The 17,713-nt window shown below is 42.8% G+C and overlaps 1 protein-coding gene across 1 annotated transcript; it reads right to left on the reverse strand.

The window, feature by feature from the left end:
* Window positions 1–1,090: 1,090 nt before the first annotated feature.
* On the reverse strand, window positions 1,091–14,081 carry sart1 (spliceosome associated factor 1, recruiter of U4/U6.U5 tri-snRNP). Its single transcript, XM_010870650.4, is given in 20 exon segments — window positions 1,091–1,374; window positions 1,583–1,704; window positions 1,985–2,074; window positions 2,215–2,350; window positions 2,476–2,566; window positions 2,674–2,761; window positions 2,876–2,986; window positions 3,396–3,560; window positions 7,512–7,636; window positions 7,729–7,865; window positions 7,951–8,060; window positions 8,236–8,442; window positions 8,549–8,691; window positions 8,807–8,906; window positions 9,087–9,164; window positions 12,701–12,803; window positions 12,897–13,023; window positions 13,140–13,195; window positions 13,288–13,342; window positions 13,478–14,081. Coding segments are annotated over 20 exon segments (2,346 nt in total). The 5' UTR covers window positions 13,761–14,081; the 3' UTR covers window positions 1,091–1,355.
* Between the last annotated feature and the right edge of the window lie 3,632 nt (window positions 14,082–17,713).

Consider the following 17,713-nt stretch of genomic DNA (forward strand, 5'->3'; position numbering starts at 1 on the left):
ATCTTTAAAAATAAAATGAAGTAACCAACTGTTATCCATGTTTAAAGAAATGTAGTGATGGCCAAATGAGGATTCATAAGCGTTATTTTAGCAGCAGGTTTATTATGGTGGCAGCACTCAGATTTTCTTTATCACAATAAAAGCCATCATTGAAATGTACAAGGCCACATAGTTTGTAAAAAAGAACAGACAAGAACCACATTGGAACAGAAACATAAAATGACAGACTAGATTTTTAACTATATTGCCTTATATATTTCAATGATGGCTATTATTTTGAAAAAGAAAATCTTATTTCTTATTAATCTTATTCTTATCATATTTGGAATTGAATACTCCTTTTGACCCATAACAATACTAACATATTGTTAGTAGTTTCCATTATTTAGTCCACCCCTGTAAGTCAAGCAAAAAGGTTTTGTTTGGCCCAGAGGTGGCACTGTTGTACATAGAGATGTTGAAACTCAATGTTTCATAGCAGCCATATTGGACATATTGAAGCCAGACCACTGAAACATTTAGTGTATGAAGTAGACACATGGATGCTACATATATTTTATAGGGATCAGACCACGGTTCTGAAAGAGCGGCATTTAAAAAAAGAACAGAACATAATTGAAAACCTATTGAATTCTCTTTTAGTTATTTATTGTGATGTTTTAGAAAGTGGGCTATGTTGTAGAGAAGGCGCTAATTATAGAGACATTGCTAATTTGCCTTGGTGATACAATGGGAACCTAGAAACATTGCGTGCAGCTTAAATAGTACTCCTCCATGATTGTATCCTGTGTTAGATAAGGTAGTAGCAGTGTAACTAAATTCAACAATCTGGATGATGTGAATTCAAGTCACTACGTTTTAAAATGCTACCATAATAATAAAAAAATTATTTGGGTTGGTGCCTGATGTACAATAGTCAATCAATTCTAATGGTAAATCTGTTTTGCAAGTGTGTGGACACAAAAGAAATCGTGACAATGCAAACATAAAATAGCCACAACACAGAGCCTGACTTCAGCACCCTTCAAATTCAATGGCCTAACATACCCTTCCCCAACCTAAACACATTCATACAAATAAACCAGGAAAATAATCATGTTAAATCTTTACTGTATGCAAAAAACATTGGTAATTGTTTACATACATCAAGTGTCAAAAGAAAATGACTTTTACACAACAGTAAAATGCAATTTGGATTTATATAATAAGGAAAATAAATTTAAAATGTATCATCACCCGTGTGTGTGTGTGTGTGTGTGTGTGTGTGTGTGTGTGTGTGTGTGTGTATGTGTGTGTCTGTCTGTCTGTCTGTCTGTCTAACAGTGCACAGCACACATCCTCACTGGTCCAGTCCCTCACTTGGTGATGGTGTTTCTGGGGAAAGAAGATTAGAGAAAACATATTGACAGGGAAATAGGAGGAATAATCAGGTACACACTACCACAAAACGCAATATTTAAAAGGAGATGTTCAGTGCTGTTCCCTGACACTGTCTAATAAAAAGGCTCACTTTAATTATAGACTACAAATACATCTAAAGCATCTAAGAATCAAAGAGCTGAAGGGTTGGTAATATACTCACACATTCATGCTCTTTCCACTTCCACTCAGAACGATGTAGGGCGTCTTCTGCGACTTCTGCTTCTCCTGAAGCAAAGCGACAGTTCCTAGAGGGGTATCACTGCTGCTCATCTTCTTCAGCAGCTGAGAAATGAGATGAGGAGGTATTTCATTATACTGCCAAATCACTCAATAGACAGCAGGCTTGCAAGGTCATATCTGCCTGGAGTGAAATTGGGCAGGCCCTGTAACCTGAATTTTCAAGTAACGCCTGGATTATTATTTTTTTAAATGCCCTCATGCCACTTTGTATATAAACTAACAGATTAAATGAAAAATACTTTGTTTTGATCTCAGTGCTATCAGTAAGGATTGCCACTTGGAAAAGTGACAAAATAATTTGAGCTAAAAAGGCTAGACATACAGCTTCTTCTTCCAGCTTTTTCATTCTTCTTTCAGTCTTCATCTTGCCAGAACCCTTCCCATGGAATCGATGTGAGAGCTGCCGGAAAGCCTATAAAACAAATAGGATGTGTGCATTGTTTTCCTCAAAACAGCACAGACGCATTTTACGCATTTTAAAAACAGCACGGACGCATTTTACAGAAGTAACATTCTGTACGTCAACATGGTGACAATCCAATAATAACGTACCTCTTTGGGAGTGAGCTTGCGGCCCGATTCATCCACATACTCAATCTTGACATCAGGCTTGTAGGCGTCCTTCTCTTTGAAGTCCTGGGTGAAGCCTCTATACTCCTCCCTGCGACTGTACTTGTCATCTATAGTCCTACAGATTTGGACAAACAGGCACTCGATTGCTAAACGTGCCTAAAAGGTTTCCATGCATTTCACTTCACACAAAGCAACCATCACATAGCCAGTATATAAACACACAAAGCACAGGGAGCTCACATTTTGTCCTCAATGCTGTAGTTATCGTTGGGCAGGGCTCCGGTAGGGGCGCGGACACGGGCTATCTTCTGCATCTGCGTATCCAACAGACCTAGGGCACGTTTGACAGCAGGGACCAAATGAGTGACAAGTGTGACAGACACCAACATTACATGGCACAGCAATGTCAGCGTGGGGCCGTCATCTCCCAACTCCTACCCTTGTTCTTGCACAGCGCCAAGGCAGCAGCCAAACCGGAGTTGACGATGGGTTCTTCATCCAAGATGGTGGTTGAGGCCGTGGAGAACTAGGACACCGAAGCAAGAGGTGAGTCAAGCACATCAGGCTGACCCAGTACATTACGCACCAGGGTCTCCAAGCACCACAACTGGGAAACTCTAGGGAATATGATGACACTCACGTCGGGCTGCTTCTGCTCCTCGTCCACATTGACAATGCTCCACCCGACATTCTCGTCCCCTTCAGAGTCTGATCCTCCGCCTCCGTCCCTCTCCGCCTCCTGCTCGAAATCCTATTACAAAAGGCAGCGTGTGAAGACGGTGTCTGAATGCCAACAACTGCAATTGCTTTCTTGTTCATGCGTGGCAATAGTCTTTTTCCTGTTACCCCAGGGTTTAGGAATGCAAATGTAAATCCTTAGCCTAGATTAAGGCTTAACCCATGGTTAACAAACTCTTGTGTTAACGCAGTCTAACATAGCCCTTGGCCATTCTTAGTATGGGGCTAAGAAGAATGCGGTGTGAAAAGGCTGTAAGTGAGGCACTGTGTCAGACAATTATTTATTTTTTTAAACTAATTTAAAGTGTAAACGGTTTCTTGAGAAACCACCATTGGTGTGCTGCAAACAGCTGGCACCCTCCACTATCTACCACACAATTCTCTGATTGTCCTGACTGGTATCTTCGCCCTAATTTACCCACCATAATATCCTCCTGGTCCTCTCGGTTTCCTGACAAGCCGTAGGTAGGGATGTCCCCCAGGGTTCTGCAGAACTCAGAGGTGGCATTGAACACAATGTTCAGGTTCTTCTTATCTTCAGTGTCACTGTCGTCCCCTCTTGCAAGCCCTCGGACCTGCTCTGCCACCTGAAGAGAAAGAGTGAGAACCATGTTAAACAGCTGTTGTGGATTTGATATCGCCACAGGATTAGATACTGTTCATTACCATTTGACAAGTGGCTATTAGTTACACCGTAATCATGGTAACAATGAGGAATGATTTCATAGCAAGCAAACCCCTCTGAGGTAGATTCGGTGAATGTGTAACAAAGCTAGCTTTTGCGTCAATTTATTTCATATAGAGCAGAATGTATAAACTGAGTGGTGGCGGACAAATAGCTAGCAGGCTCTTTAGCACTTCATGAATTCACAGCCCTTTAATGCCTTTGCCAGCAGCGCTTATTGCAATGCTTATATTGAGCTGCGCCATTTCCGACCTCAAGCCTACACCCGAAATTAGGCTGGCTATTTATACCAAATTGAACATTTAATTATTAATTTTAGACAAATTATTTCATTTACGGATAATATTAACAAGTTACATTAAAAGTGCTAATTGTTCATTCAGTATTGCTATATTTAAAAAATATATAACAGCATAACAGTGTTGAAAAATCTATCAGTCCATTGATAGCATTCAATGATCCAAGCATTGGATTCATTCTTGCACAATTCAATCTACTATCAGGCCTAAAGGTGTATTTTTCTTGTCAGAAGCTGCCACAGACCGTTCTGGTCGGAGCACACCTCCAGCACCATTTAGCCAGAGGAGCATGTTGTAATCAAGCAGTTAAATTAGCTCTGGCCACAGGTCAAACGAACAACTCAGACGAAAGAGTCACTCTAGAAATATTAGTCATGACTGTCAGTAAACAGTTGTTCAAAAAGGATTTGTTGGCAAACCAGAGTTACAGTTCTGTGGGTAGGAGTCTGGGAATGAGCATGTGTTCTATTCCTGCAAATGAGCATGTGGAGTGTTCTATTTAGATGTTGGGATTAGTTAGGAGTGGGTATGAGCGTGTAACCTACTTTGTTCTTGTGATTTCTTTGAGAATAAGATGAAAATAACATGATTGATTATGTTCATGTCACAGAGTTCCACCATTTCAATACATCTTTACTAAAAATAGTTACAAATGCTGCACGTTACACGGTTTTCCAGTCAGCGTCACAATGACGTCAGTAAGCGATGACACGCATCTTGGGAACAAAGGAACACAGGAATCATTTGCAACCAGCCTGTAAATAATGACCAGAAATAAAGATACAGTGCTGTGAAAAAGCATGATCACCCCTTCCTGATTTCTTCTCTTACTGCATATTAGTCACACTGAATGTGTCAGATCTTCATACACAATGTGACATGAGACGAAGAGAACCTACTATTTCACAGATATTTCTTTACAGGAGTGGAGTTTAATGGGAGTTCACTGTAGTGGAAGTCGCGATCTTGCGCTGGCTATGAACGGTAACATCCCAAGAAAATGTTCCCTCACTAGCTCAGATCAGATTCAATGATACTAGCTATAGCAGTATTTATAAAATGTCAATTAACATGTTAGCATGATGCGCACACATTGCCCTCTTAGCTTGTACCACAGTAAAAGATCATGGCTGCCCTCTCAAGATTCTAACCTAGGTCTCCCATGTGAAAGGCTGTGTCTTTAACCACAACACCACAGAGCTGACCATTTGCTGGGTGTCAGTATAGCATATTGACATTATATAATGTTGTCATGCATTAACATCACGCCAAGTTTGAATATTTCGTTAGACACCATTAACCATTGTGTTAAACTGAGTAACATTTCTAATGAAGTTTACCTCCACCACAAAGTATCAATTAACTGTATGACTTTTGCCACTGGCCGTTTTAACAGCTTACATGCCATTTACGAATAACACAGATACAATAACTACTGTATCAATATGTGACGATAACTTACTTTAAGTCAAGTGAAAAGACGAAAGAATCGTGTATCCAGTGAAGTGTTTGACTATCCTGAAGAAATGCTAAGACATAATTTGAAAAGCCACCAGAAATAGTCGCAATAGAACAGTAAACTAGTGACCAGGATATTATAGCAGCAGGATATTATGCTAGCAACGCTAGCTCATTCTTTTTAAAAATAAAAGTCATCATTGAATTATATAAGGCGATATAGTTAATCTGTCAATCTAGTCTGCCATTTTATGTTTAATGTCCATTCCAATGTTGTTCTTTTTTGTTCTTTTCTTTTTTTACATACTAGATTGTTAACTATATGGCCTTCTAAATTTCAATGATGGTTTTTATTGTGATAATGAAAATCTGAGTGCTGCCAGCTTAATATCCTGCTGCTAAAATAATGCTAATGAACCCTCGTTTGGCCATCACTACAGTAAACAGTTTCATTTTAGGCTTCCCGTAGCTACAGAAGGTGGTAGCCAGCGAAGTTTGTCTATTCCAAATCAATCCTCTATTACCACTGGCCGTTTTAACAGCTAATTGGCCATTCGTGAATGACACGGAGTATCTATCAATATAGGTGAGGATATATTTAACAGATTTTTGTCAAGTGAAAAGAGAGAATCGTGTAGGGAGCGAAGTGTTTGTCTTCTCTGAACAAATCCTAATATCCACCAGAACTGTTTTATTTTAGGCTTCCTATCACATAGCTACATAAAGTTATAGCCAGCAAAGTTTTTGTCTGTCCAGAAACTCAGGCATCATTTGTGTTGACTGCTACAGGAGTCGAACACAGGACCTGTTGTTCCGCAGGCCGTGTCTATAACCACAACGCTATTTAACAAGTAATCAGTCAGTCAGTCAGGGACGGACTCCGTAAGAGACATGCAGTGGCAGTTCTAGAGATTTTGGTGGCCCTAGGCAGACTGGTTGAGGCACCAACATCAGAGATTTAATTACCTTACTGTCCTTATTCAAGCCAATACCGGCAACATTTTGAACATACCTTCTTTCTGTATTGTTGAATAAAACTGCCACTTCCAAAGACACTTGCATTGCTGCCCCTTTCAGCGAATCAATTAGTTTAAAAATAATTATCTGAAGGGTACATGCTGCCTTATAAGCTATAACTACATGGAAGCACAAAGCACTTAGCTACTGTAGGTCACACAAAATGTGTCTCTTCAATATGCTATTAATCTATTTATTTGGCATATTTCCCACTAAACATTTTGGCCATTTATATTTTCATCTGCCGGAACAACTACTCAGTACTGGCTAATGTAAACTCTGATGTATTTTTTCTTCTATTTTCCACCCATGAATTCAGTTATTCCAGTTGAGAAACCTGATATTATAATGGAGGAAACAGCATGCCTGCATTCTCTCCAGAAAGGCGGCTCCTCATTTATACGTCGGTAACAGAACATCCGGAAGTGTGATTTGGTGGATTACATCGTTCAACAATGGGCGATGCTGTTCTGCGATTTATCACTGGCCAGGAAGGAATACTTCTGTTGCGCAACCACTTACATTGTAATGCCACTCTTACAAACCATTCATGTTTGCACATATTCCCGGGGTAAGGAATATGCCTTTCATCCCCATTAGCTATATTCAATATATCCACACTTGCATCAAGGGCACATTTCAGAATGGTGTTCTACTGATGCACCGCCATCTGCCCAATGAACACACTGCAGCTCTTGTAATGTGAATTAGTTATGCATAGTTAATTAACTTTAAGCTAAATATGATGATTTCATCGGCCTTGTGTTTAAACAAGTTAGTATGGAACCACTGATGAATGCTTGTGTAAACCAATGAGATTAAGAGGCAGGACTGGTTGGGCTTCGAGGATCTCAAAATGGAACCAAGTTCTACTTATATTTCAGTATTTCAACAAACACTTAAACCAGAGTGACTAGTTATAGTTGGGGCTTACACCTCAATCCTACTTCATGTTATTTGAGCACCTGGCAATAGAGGTGCTTATTAATACATACAAGCAGCTGACAATGATCCAAGAACACATGGTATTTGCTATTATACCATAAAACTGCGAGTGGTTATTAACAGAAATATCACACCTTTTCCCCAGAGTCTTTTAGCATCTGCTTCTGTTTGAGCTTCCTCTGTTTCTCCAGCTGCTTCTGCAGCTCCTGTTCTGCCTCGTCCTCCTCCAGGACCGCCGGCTCAGGGGGGGTGAAGTCCTCTGAAGGAACAGCCATGTGTGTTTTCATGACACTGAACCAAACAAGGCATGAGTGAATCATACACTAAACTACTAATGAAGAGGTTCCTCACCATCGTCACTGATGTCCATGTCTGCCATCCTGACGTCGTCAGACTGTTGAGGAACGTCCAGTCCTGGTATGGGGACACCCTCATTATCCAACTCCGGGACCTCCTCATTTGGCTGCTTGCGACCCCGACCACGAGCCCTGACGGAGGTAAACAGCAACAGTCAGACAAACGAAGAAAGCTTCTGATGTACTCCGGCTGAAGCTGACCTGAAGGGAACCGAACCTGGAGCCAAAGTCAGTGTTGCGTGTGTCGTCTAGTTTGAGTGCACTAGGCGATGTCTTCTCCTTCTTCCTGATCTTACGAACGCGCTGCTTGGTCTTCTTGAAGCCAACCTGCAATAACAAAGTTTCTGTGAATGGAATGACAAACATTGATGGGAACCCAAATGGTCTGCACAATCCTTGAAAACACTGGGAAAAAACCTGTACAAACACAGAATCTAAGCCAAGAAGACTACACAGCTCCTCCAGTGCCTCCTGTTTCTTCACCCACTGCCCGGGTGCTTACCATCTCCTGGGGTGTGTAGTACTCAGAGGCTATAGCGAGAGCAGGCATCTCCAGGGACTGGGCCTGGTTCCTCAGGGTTTCCCGAATGGCCTGAAGCTCCCGTTCCCGTTCCCCCTCGGCACAGCCGCCTTTGCTCAGTCGGAAGCTCTTCTTCTTTTCCCCGTCAATCTCCTCATCGTATTTGCCCAGCACAGTGCGCGGCTTGAACTGCAAAGAAGTGCAGAGGTGGATACTGGTCAGTGAGATGGAATGAAGTGGTGAGACTTTGAATGACATTGAACTAAGGCTCGTCATGCTGGGACTCCTCTCTTACTGTAACCATGTCATCCACACTCTCGTCGTCCTCGTAAGCTTTGTAATCTGGCTTTTTCTTCTTCAACTCCACATTCTTCTCAGCCTTTTCTTTATCTACTAGACCCACATTTACGAGGACATCGTCCTCCTCTTCAAGCACGCCTGAAAGACATGAAGGAAGGGACAGCTTGTGTGTGGGAAAGTATCCACATGCGTTTCATTATGGTCTGTTGTAAGAACAGTATTCAGGGATATTAACATTTCAACCTCCACTCACCTTTGTCTTGTAGTGTGAGGATGACCGTCTCCCCTTCATTAAATGACTCCATCTTATGCTGTACAGTGAGCCCCTTAAGGTCCCTAGAACTGTAAGCAGCCTGAGAAAACATGGCGAGAAACACCAGAAAATAAGAATCCTGACATAGAACACACCTCAGGGAAGGCATGTAGTTTCAGCTGGGTTCCAATGTGTGCCTACTCACACACACCAGAAGACACTGTTGTCACAATAACATGCTGAGCAGCTGAAACATATAACACACAAGAGCAGATGGTACCTGCTTAGCCTGTCCAAACTCCTCTTTCCACCAGAGTGCTCACACAAACTCTTCATCCATCTCCTGCAGAAGTTTAGCCTGATAGGGAAAATAAGAAAATAGTGATAAGGAAATTGTTATATTAATATTCTCTGTGCAGCAGTGTGATTTTAGGACTTCTAGGCACTTTTTTATATTTTCTCATAGCCATCGTCCCTCTGCAGCAGACATGAATTGCAATAAAACCACCTAAAAATATGCCAATACATGTCTAAGGATCTAAGTGTTCTGACAATGCCAATACATGTCTAAGGATCTAAGTGTCCTGACAATGCCAATACATGTCTAAGGATCTAAGTGTCCTGACCAATGCCAATACATGTCTAAGGCAACCAAAACCATTACAGATACAACCCCATTTTCAAAAAGTTGGGAAGCTGTGTAAAATGTAAAAAAAAACAGAATGAAATGATGTGCAAAGCATTTAAATACTATACTCATTAGAAAATTGTACAAAGACAACATATCAAATGTTGAAACAGAAATGTTATTGTTGCCTGAAAAAATATGCCCACTTTGATGCCAGCAACACAAAAAAAAGTGGGACAAGCAACAAGACTGGAAAAGTTGTGTAAGTTATATATAAACTGAAAGGGAACCAGGCAAGCCTAGTTCAGCCAACCCATGATTAGAAGGGATGAATGTTGTTCATCCCTGACTGGTTTCGAGCCATGGTTTTCTATGTGGCAGACTGTGTCTTCAACCATTAAACCATAAACAGCAGGAATGCAACTTTTATCCCATTAACTTTTTGCTGAAATAACATGGGCAACAGAACATTTATTAAAAGAACTAAAGTGTACTCTTGTACAAATATTACAGTAGATGTCTAGCTAATAGCTATACAGCCTACCTACAACAAAAACAATGACTCCAATCACTCCATGGCTGGTTTGTTTCTTTAGAAAACAACAACAGTATAAAAGGATCATGAAAATGTAATTATCTTGAATAGGAGATTCATGGTATTACAGAGTGGATATACACCAATCAGCCATAACGTTATAACCACCTTTTGCCACCAAAACAGCCCTGACCCGTCAAGGCATGCACTCCACTTTTGGCAGTGGACAGGGGTTAGCATGGGCACACTGACTGTTTTGCGGCTATGCAACCAAATACGCAACAAACTGCAATGTACTGTGTGTTCTGACACCTTTTGATCAGTACCAGCATTAACGTTTACAGCAATCTGAGCTACAGTAGCTGGTCTGTTGGATTGGACCACACAGGATCACTTTTGATAGGTACTGACCACTGCAGAACAGGAACACCCCACAAGGCTGTAGTTTAGGAGATGCTCTCATCCAGTCGTCTAGACATCACAATTTGGCCCTTGTGATGTCAATCTGAGCGACCCAAAGTCGCTCAGATTGTAACGCTTGCCCATTTTTCCTGTTCTAACACCTCAACTTTGAGGACAGAATCTTCACGTGCTGCCCACCCACTGACAGCTGCCATGATAACAGGTATATCAGTGTCAAGGGCAGAAAAGAACAGAGTGAATAAAGATTTCTGAGAGAAAAAAATTGGTCTGTCTGAAGTGAATCGAACCGGGGTGAAAACATTGAAGGTCCAGGGATAATGCCAGAAGACCACAAGGGCTTGCCTGGTTGTCAGTGCACCTCCATATAGTCTCCAAATACACCTTTTATCCCAGTCATTACATTTTTGCTCAAACCGCATACTACAAGTACATACAGAGAGGAAAAAAATATTTGATTCCCCTGCTGATTTTGTACATTTGCCCACTGACAAAGAAATGATCAGTCTTAATGTGCTTCTTCTTGAGCCACTCCTGTGTTGCCGTGGCCGTGTGTTTTGAGTCGGTGTCATGCTGGATTACCAATCCACGACCCATTTTCAATAACCTGGCTGAGGGAAGGAGGTTCTCACCCAAGATTTGAAAGTACATGGCCCCATAGGTTCAATTGGGCTTCTTTAGGTAAAACACAACAATAAACATATATGGCAGGATGGATAAGGTAGGTGGACAGCCCGCCCTTTGGGTTAAAACCTATGTGACACAAGACAGATGGGTAGCATCTACCACTATAAGTACTGATCATTGTCATATATTAAGTTAGAGACTTCATCAGATGATTATTCTGTAAGCGTTGAAGAGTCTCTCTATTTGCAAATAAACTTTTAATTGTGTCAAGAAAATGGTTGCCCCTGTACTTACGCCCTTAGAAAGTTTCTGACCAATGGAATTGCCACCACAGTGGCGATAACTTTTTTCGTCAGGTGAAAAGGCAAGTTAATAATGAAAACCCAAGTTTAATAATGAAAACCCATCCTCTTTTACTACGTAAGGGGCTGCAATCTAAATCACCCCAAAGAGCATGCTGATGCATGACTGATGCTAACTTTCGAAATTCCACCAGAAATAGTCGCAATATATTTTAGGCTTACTATATAATGTAGCTACTAGAGCTTGAAGCCAGTGAGGTTTTGGTCTTTCCTGAACAAATCCTAATGCATGGCGTGGATAGAACACCGGTCGTCCGCATGAAAGGCGTCTCCGCTCACAGGGTGCAGCAAAAAAATAAAAAATACTTGTGGAACATCAACTAATTATTTTAATTGGCAACAGGCCGGGTAATATGGACTGGGTCTAAAAGAGCATCCCAGAGAGGATGAGTCTTTCAGAAGAAAAGATGGGGAGGGGTTCCCCACACTGAAAGACTGCGTGGGTAAAGAGAACAATATTTAAGAATAACGTTTTTCAGTGTAAAACTGCAAAGAGTTTGGGGATCTCATCATTGATGGTACATAATATCATTAAAAGACTCAGAATCCAGAGAAATCTCTGTATGCAAGGGACAAGGCCAAAAACCAATACTGGACGGCCGTGATCATTGGGCCCTCAGGCGGCACTGCATTAAAAACAGACACGATTCTGTAGAGGAAATCACTGCATGGGCTCAGGAAAACTTCAGAAAACCATTGGCTGTGAACACAGTGCGTCGCTCCATCCACAAGTGCAAGTTAAATCTCTACCACGCAAAGAAGAAACCAGATATAAACAAGATCCAGAAATGCTGCTGCCTTCTCTGGGACCCAGCTCATTTAAGATGGACTGAGGTGAAGTGGAAAACGGTCCTGTGGTCTGACAAATCCAAATGTGCACAAAGGCACCATTAACGCTATATATACACATTATATATTAAACACAGTCTGTCAAATAGGAAACCGTAGATACAATCCAGCCAGGGGTATCAACATTCATCCCTTCTAATCGCAAGCTGGCATAACAAGGCTTGCTTGGTTCCTTTTCTTGTTTTCAAACGTGTTGCTGGCACCAAATTCAAAATGGGTATATATTTTTCCAAAAACAATAAAATGACCAGTTACAACACTTGCACAACACTGCATTCTGTTTTGATTTGCATTTTACGCAGCGTCCCAACTTTGACGGAAGCAGGGTTGTAAAAACCACTAAGTGGCCGAGGGAGGTCCAGAGGTCGAAGCCACTTTCCTGTTCAATAAAAGTATAAAACAACTACAAAAAAAGAAATTTAAAATTAAACGTCCCATCACCCCTTCTTCCCCATGGTTCCCTCCTTACTCACCCTCTTCTCCGCCAGTTCTTTCTCTTTGGCCATCTTCCGACTTCTCTCCACCCAGGCAACAGTATCATCCAGCCAGTCGTCTTCTGCTAAGGTTTTCACTTTACTAATCACCAAAGGAAGAATTAATTACGTCACTATTCAATATAGTTCAAGTTGACGTATGCATGGTCAATGCCTTTGTACTGTTAGGCCGTACCCCAGTTTTTGATTGAGGAGCCTCTTTTCCTTCATAGCTGCCAGTTTCTCCCTCATATCTTTCTGCTGCTTTATGTGCACAGGGTTGATCGTTTCTGCAACCATTGGCTGTTCCTTTGTGCCGAGTTCTGGGGCCAGCAGACAGAGGGAAGTCTGTCAATTCACCATCAGCCACATACTCTTTATGATCTCACTACTAAAGGCAAGGTTAATGCCAGAGTCACCAAAACACTGTTTTCCTTACCTTTACTGGTGTCGGTCATCTCCAGGGGCTTCAAACCAAGCTTTGCCCTCAGCTTGCTGTCAAGAGAGAATGAAAAACCATGAAAGATGTTTAGAATGTTATTTACACTACCACAGCACCATCCCTTATGAACATGCCTGTCACTTACTTAGTTTCTTCGATACTAAGCGAGGCATCTCCGCTTGCAGACTGCGGTCCAGTTCCTAGAGGAAAATAACAATTGAAGCGAAAAACACAGGAGAAAACATGACACTTTTCATGTCATGTCTGCACACTAACTGGATCTATTAACGTACGTATTCACTTGCGTTTACACATGATCTGTCCGGAATATTTACCTGCATTCGGTGTGCTCTCTTCATGTCCAGGCTCTACTTTTTCTCTTTTTACACGTGGCTCCCCAGTACTTCTCTCGCCTTTACTGCGACCTTCTCTTTCGGAACCCCGTCCAGTCCTTTCCTTTGATCTAGACCTTTTCCTTTTCTCCCTCTCTCGGTTGCCATCTCGTTCCTTGTCCCTCTCCCGGTCCTTGTGACGGTGTTTTTTGTGCTCACGGTGACGCTCCTCAGCATTCTTATCCTTATCACGTCCTTTCTCCTTGTGTTTCTTCGACGAACCCATAATTTCTAATCTAATGTACAGGTAAACGTACTTACTCGATAGTTTTAAAAAGACCTATCTACTTAACGTTTCCTATCGCCGTGTTGCACCTAGCTAGCTAGCTAACGTGCCGCAATTGCTAGCTTGAGACTTCGATTAACATGTATCGTTGTTGTTAGATGGATATAGGAAACATTTCCTAGTCAACCCCCATTGTGGGGCAAGTTGAAATAAAACGTGTAAGCAAGTTTTTTAACTTATCTAGCTGCCTACGCAGGAATACAATAACAATCGCACTGAAAACGACAATTAAGCAAATGCGTTGACCGGATATGACCTTTATGTGTTTATTTCCGGGGTTAAATATAAGGTTATATCCGGTCACACCATTACAATTTACAGTGTTGAATTAGTTTTACGTTAAACCATAGCATATGATAGGTCTCTACTATTAAGTTGGTCTAGCTAAGTGTCTGCTAAATTACTAAACAAAATAAAAATAAAACTGGATTTGTAACTTCGTTTTGGGGGAGTTCTGTTAAACCAGAACATGAATTGAGTCATTTATCTGGACAACTTGCACAACTCGTGCATGTCCAATGTAAACAAACGCAGTTTCGTTTTGAATTAAAAAACATATTGCTTCGCGATTTCGTCCAAGTTATTTAGTATGCTGCTGCCGCAAAATACACTGGAATACTGGCAGAAAATAACTGACAGTAGTGACGGCCATTCGAGGCTTCATTACCGTTCTTCTAGCAGCAGAATATTATGCTAGCAGCGCTAACTTAGATTTTCCTTTTTCTAAATAAAAGCCATCATTTAAATATATAAGGCAATATAATTAACAATCTAGTCTGTCATATTATGTTTAATATCCGTTCCAATGTTGTTCTTGTCTGTTCTTTTTTACAGATTAGATAGTAAACTACATGGCCTTATACATTTCAATTATGGCTTTTATTTGTGATAAAGAAAATCTGAGCGCTGCCAGCATAATATCTGGCTGCTAAAATAACGCTAAAGAAGCCTCGTTTGGCCATCGCTAACTGACAGAATAAATCCATAAGTAACATGGCATGATTTAATTATCAAATAGACCTGTGTGGTTTGCCTGACCTCGAATTGTTTTGGAAGTGCGCATTGAGGCCGGAAGTGGTGGTAGATTTTCAAAACAACACGCGGCGCAGACGAGTTAGTTTGTCGAGGTGACGGGGGTTCGGCACGGCTGTGTTGTGACTGGGTCAGCGATGGGCGATAGTGAAGGGGAGAGTGGAGCTGCCATGGAGCGTAGTGGTACAGGTAAGGGCAAGGCAAGTAAGCCTAAGGACTGGGGATATGGGAGGTATGAAAGGGAGTTGGAAAAGGCCAGACAGGGGCAATGGAGGGAGAGGGGAACAAGAGACAGAAATTTGACAGTATGGGTAATGTTATTGGCGATACGGGAGGAAGAGCCGGGAGTAGATGAGATAGGTATAGGGAACAAGGTAGTGCTGACGTTTGTGGAGGGTGGGGGTGTAGGGGGGATGAGTCCAATGAAACTGACAGCTGCAATCCACAAGGAGGTGGATGAGGTGGTGGGGGGTAAAGCGGTGAAGGGTGGGGATTTGGTCATAGAGTGTAAGGATAAGGAGCAGAGAAATAGGGCCTTGGGGGTGAAGCAGGTAGGAGGTCATAAGGTAGGGTAGAGCCGGGTGGAGACTCAGACAGGTAAGCAATGGGTCAAAGGGGTGATAACGGGGGTGGCTTTTAGTGTTGATAGTAGAGAAAAGGGTAATTTGAGGGGAGGCCGGCTTATGAAAGTACAAAGAATGCAAACAGCAAGGGATGGTGTTAGGGTGGACAGTTCATCTATACTGTTGTGTTTTGAGGATAGTGTGCTGCCAAGTAAGGTTACCATTGGATATATGAGTTATTTTGTGAGGCCGTATGTGGCCAAGCCTTTGAGGTGTTACAACTGCCAGAGATTTGGGCATGTGGCTGCTGGTTGTAGGGAGGGGAAGAGGTGTGCCAGGTGTGGGGGAGAGCATGATTATGGGATGTTGGGTCTGTTCAGCAGGGTGTGGGTAGAGGGGAAGCTACCGGTGGCATGGAAGGAGTCGGTGGTGGTGCCTATTAGGAAGCCTGGCAAGGATCCGACAAGACCGTCTAACTATAGACCGATAGCACTGACATCACATCTCTGTAAAGTTATGGAACGGATGATTGTGGGGAGATTGGTGTTTTTCATGGAGAGCAGGGGGTTGGTGGCTCTGTATCAGAGCGGATTTAGGAAAGGAAGGGGTACTATGGACCCTGTTCTGTGTTTAGAGGCGGAGGTCAGGAAGGCACAGGTGAATGGGGAGGCAGTGGTGGCTGTCTTCTTTGATGTGGAGAAAGCGTATGACATGTTGTGGAAGGAGGGGCTGCTGATTAAGCTAGGAATCATGGGGGTGGGAGGCAGGACGTACAATTGGATTAGAGACTTCCTGTTCGGTAGGTCAATTCAGTTGAGGGTGGGGACGGCGATGTCCAGGAAATTTGCTGTGGAGAATGGAACCCCTCAGGGGAGCGTGATCAGTCAAGTGCTGTTTTTGATAATGATTAATGATGTGTACTGTCGGGTTCAGCAGGGTGTAGGTAGATCGCTGTATGCTGATGATGGGGCATTATGGAAGAGGGGTAGAAATGTGACGTTTGTTGTCAGGAAGGTTCAGGAAGCGGTAGATGGGGTAGAAAGATGGGCAAGACAGTGGGGTTTTAGGTTTTCAGTGGAAAAGACAAAGGTGGTAATTTTCCCAAGGAGGAAGGTGGGTGATGAGGTTAAAGTTAAATTGTATGGGAAGGCTGTGGAGAAGGTTGAGGTTTTCAGGTATCTGGGTGTCGTCTTTGATGCCAGAATGATGTGGGGAGAGCATATTGAGAGGGTGGTGGTGAGGTGTAAGAAGGTTTTGAATGTGATGCGCTGCCTGACGGGGAAAAGTTGGGGGGCTGGTAGAGCTGCGTTGTGGACCATGTATGTGTCATTAATTAGATTGGTGGTGGACTATGTGTGTATAGCTTATGGGTCAGCAGCAGTGAGCAATCTGGAAAGGTTGGATAGAGTGCAGGCACAGGGGCTTCGAGTATGTAGTGGGGCATTTCAGATATCACCGGTATCAGCGCTGCAGGTGGAGGTGGGGGAGATGCCTTTACACTTGAGGAGAAGGCAATTGTTGATTAATTACTGGGTTAATTTGCAGGGACATGGGGTTTTGCACCCAACAAAAGAGGTGCTGTTGGGGTGCTGGGAACACGATGGAAGGGAGATCATGAGCTTTGGGTGGGTGGGGGATGCCCTGGCCAGAGGTAGGTTTCGGAGGGAGGAAATTTAGTCCGACAGTGGATTTGACATTGAGACTCCTTGGGTGCTTTTGCCTCCAGTGGTGGATCTGGGAATTTTGGAGATGGTGCGAGAGGATCGGTTGGGCCTCTGCTTTGCCGAGGTGGTTAAGAGGCGCCTGGTGGGTGGGTACCCGGAGTGTGTAGTGGTGTTCACGGATGGTTCAAAGGACCCAGTGACGGGTCGGACGTGGGCAGGTTTTGTAGTTAGGGGAACGGGCGTGAGTGTCACTAAAAGGGTTACGGATCACTTGGCGGTTTACACGGCTGAACTTTTGGCGGTGCAGTTTGCATTGAGGTGGGTGGAGGACAGGAAGCCGGCTAGGGTGGTTATTTGCTCTGATTCATGTGAGGTGTTGGTTAGGTTGCAGTCTTTCAAGTCCTCTAGGAGACAGGACATTTTAAACAGGGTGGTGGAAGCACAGGATAGAGTAAGAAGAGATGGGATGCAGGTCTCATTCATGTGGGTTCCGGTGCATGCTGGGGTGGCGGGAAATGAAGCAGCCGATAAAATAGCGAAACAGGCCCTGGTGAGGGGGGTGGTGGACGTGGTGGTGCCCTTGAGCAGGGCAGAGACTAAGGTGGTGGTGTGGAATGAGGTGAGGAAGATGTGG

The sequence above is a fragment of the Esox lucius genome, chromosome 7 (genome assembly GCF_011004845.1).
Source record: "Esox lucius isolate fEsoLuc1 chromosome 7, fEsoLuc1.pri, whole genome shotgun sequence".
NCBI classification, from domain to species: domain Eukaryota; kingdom Metazoa; phylum Chordata; class Actinopteri; order Esociformes; family Esocidae; genus Esox; species Esox lucius.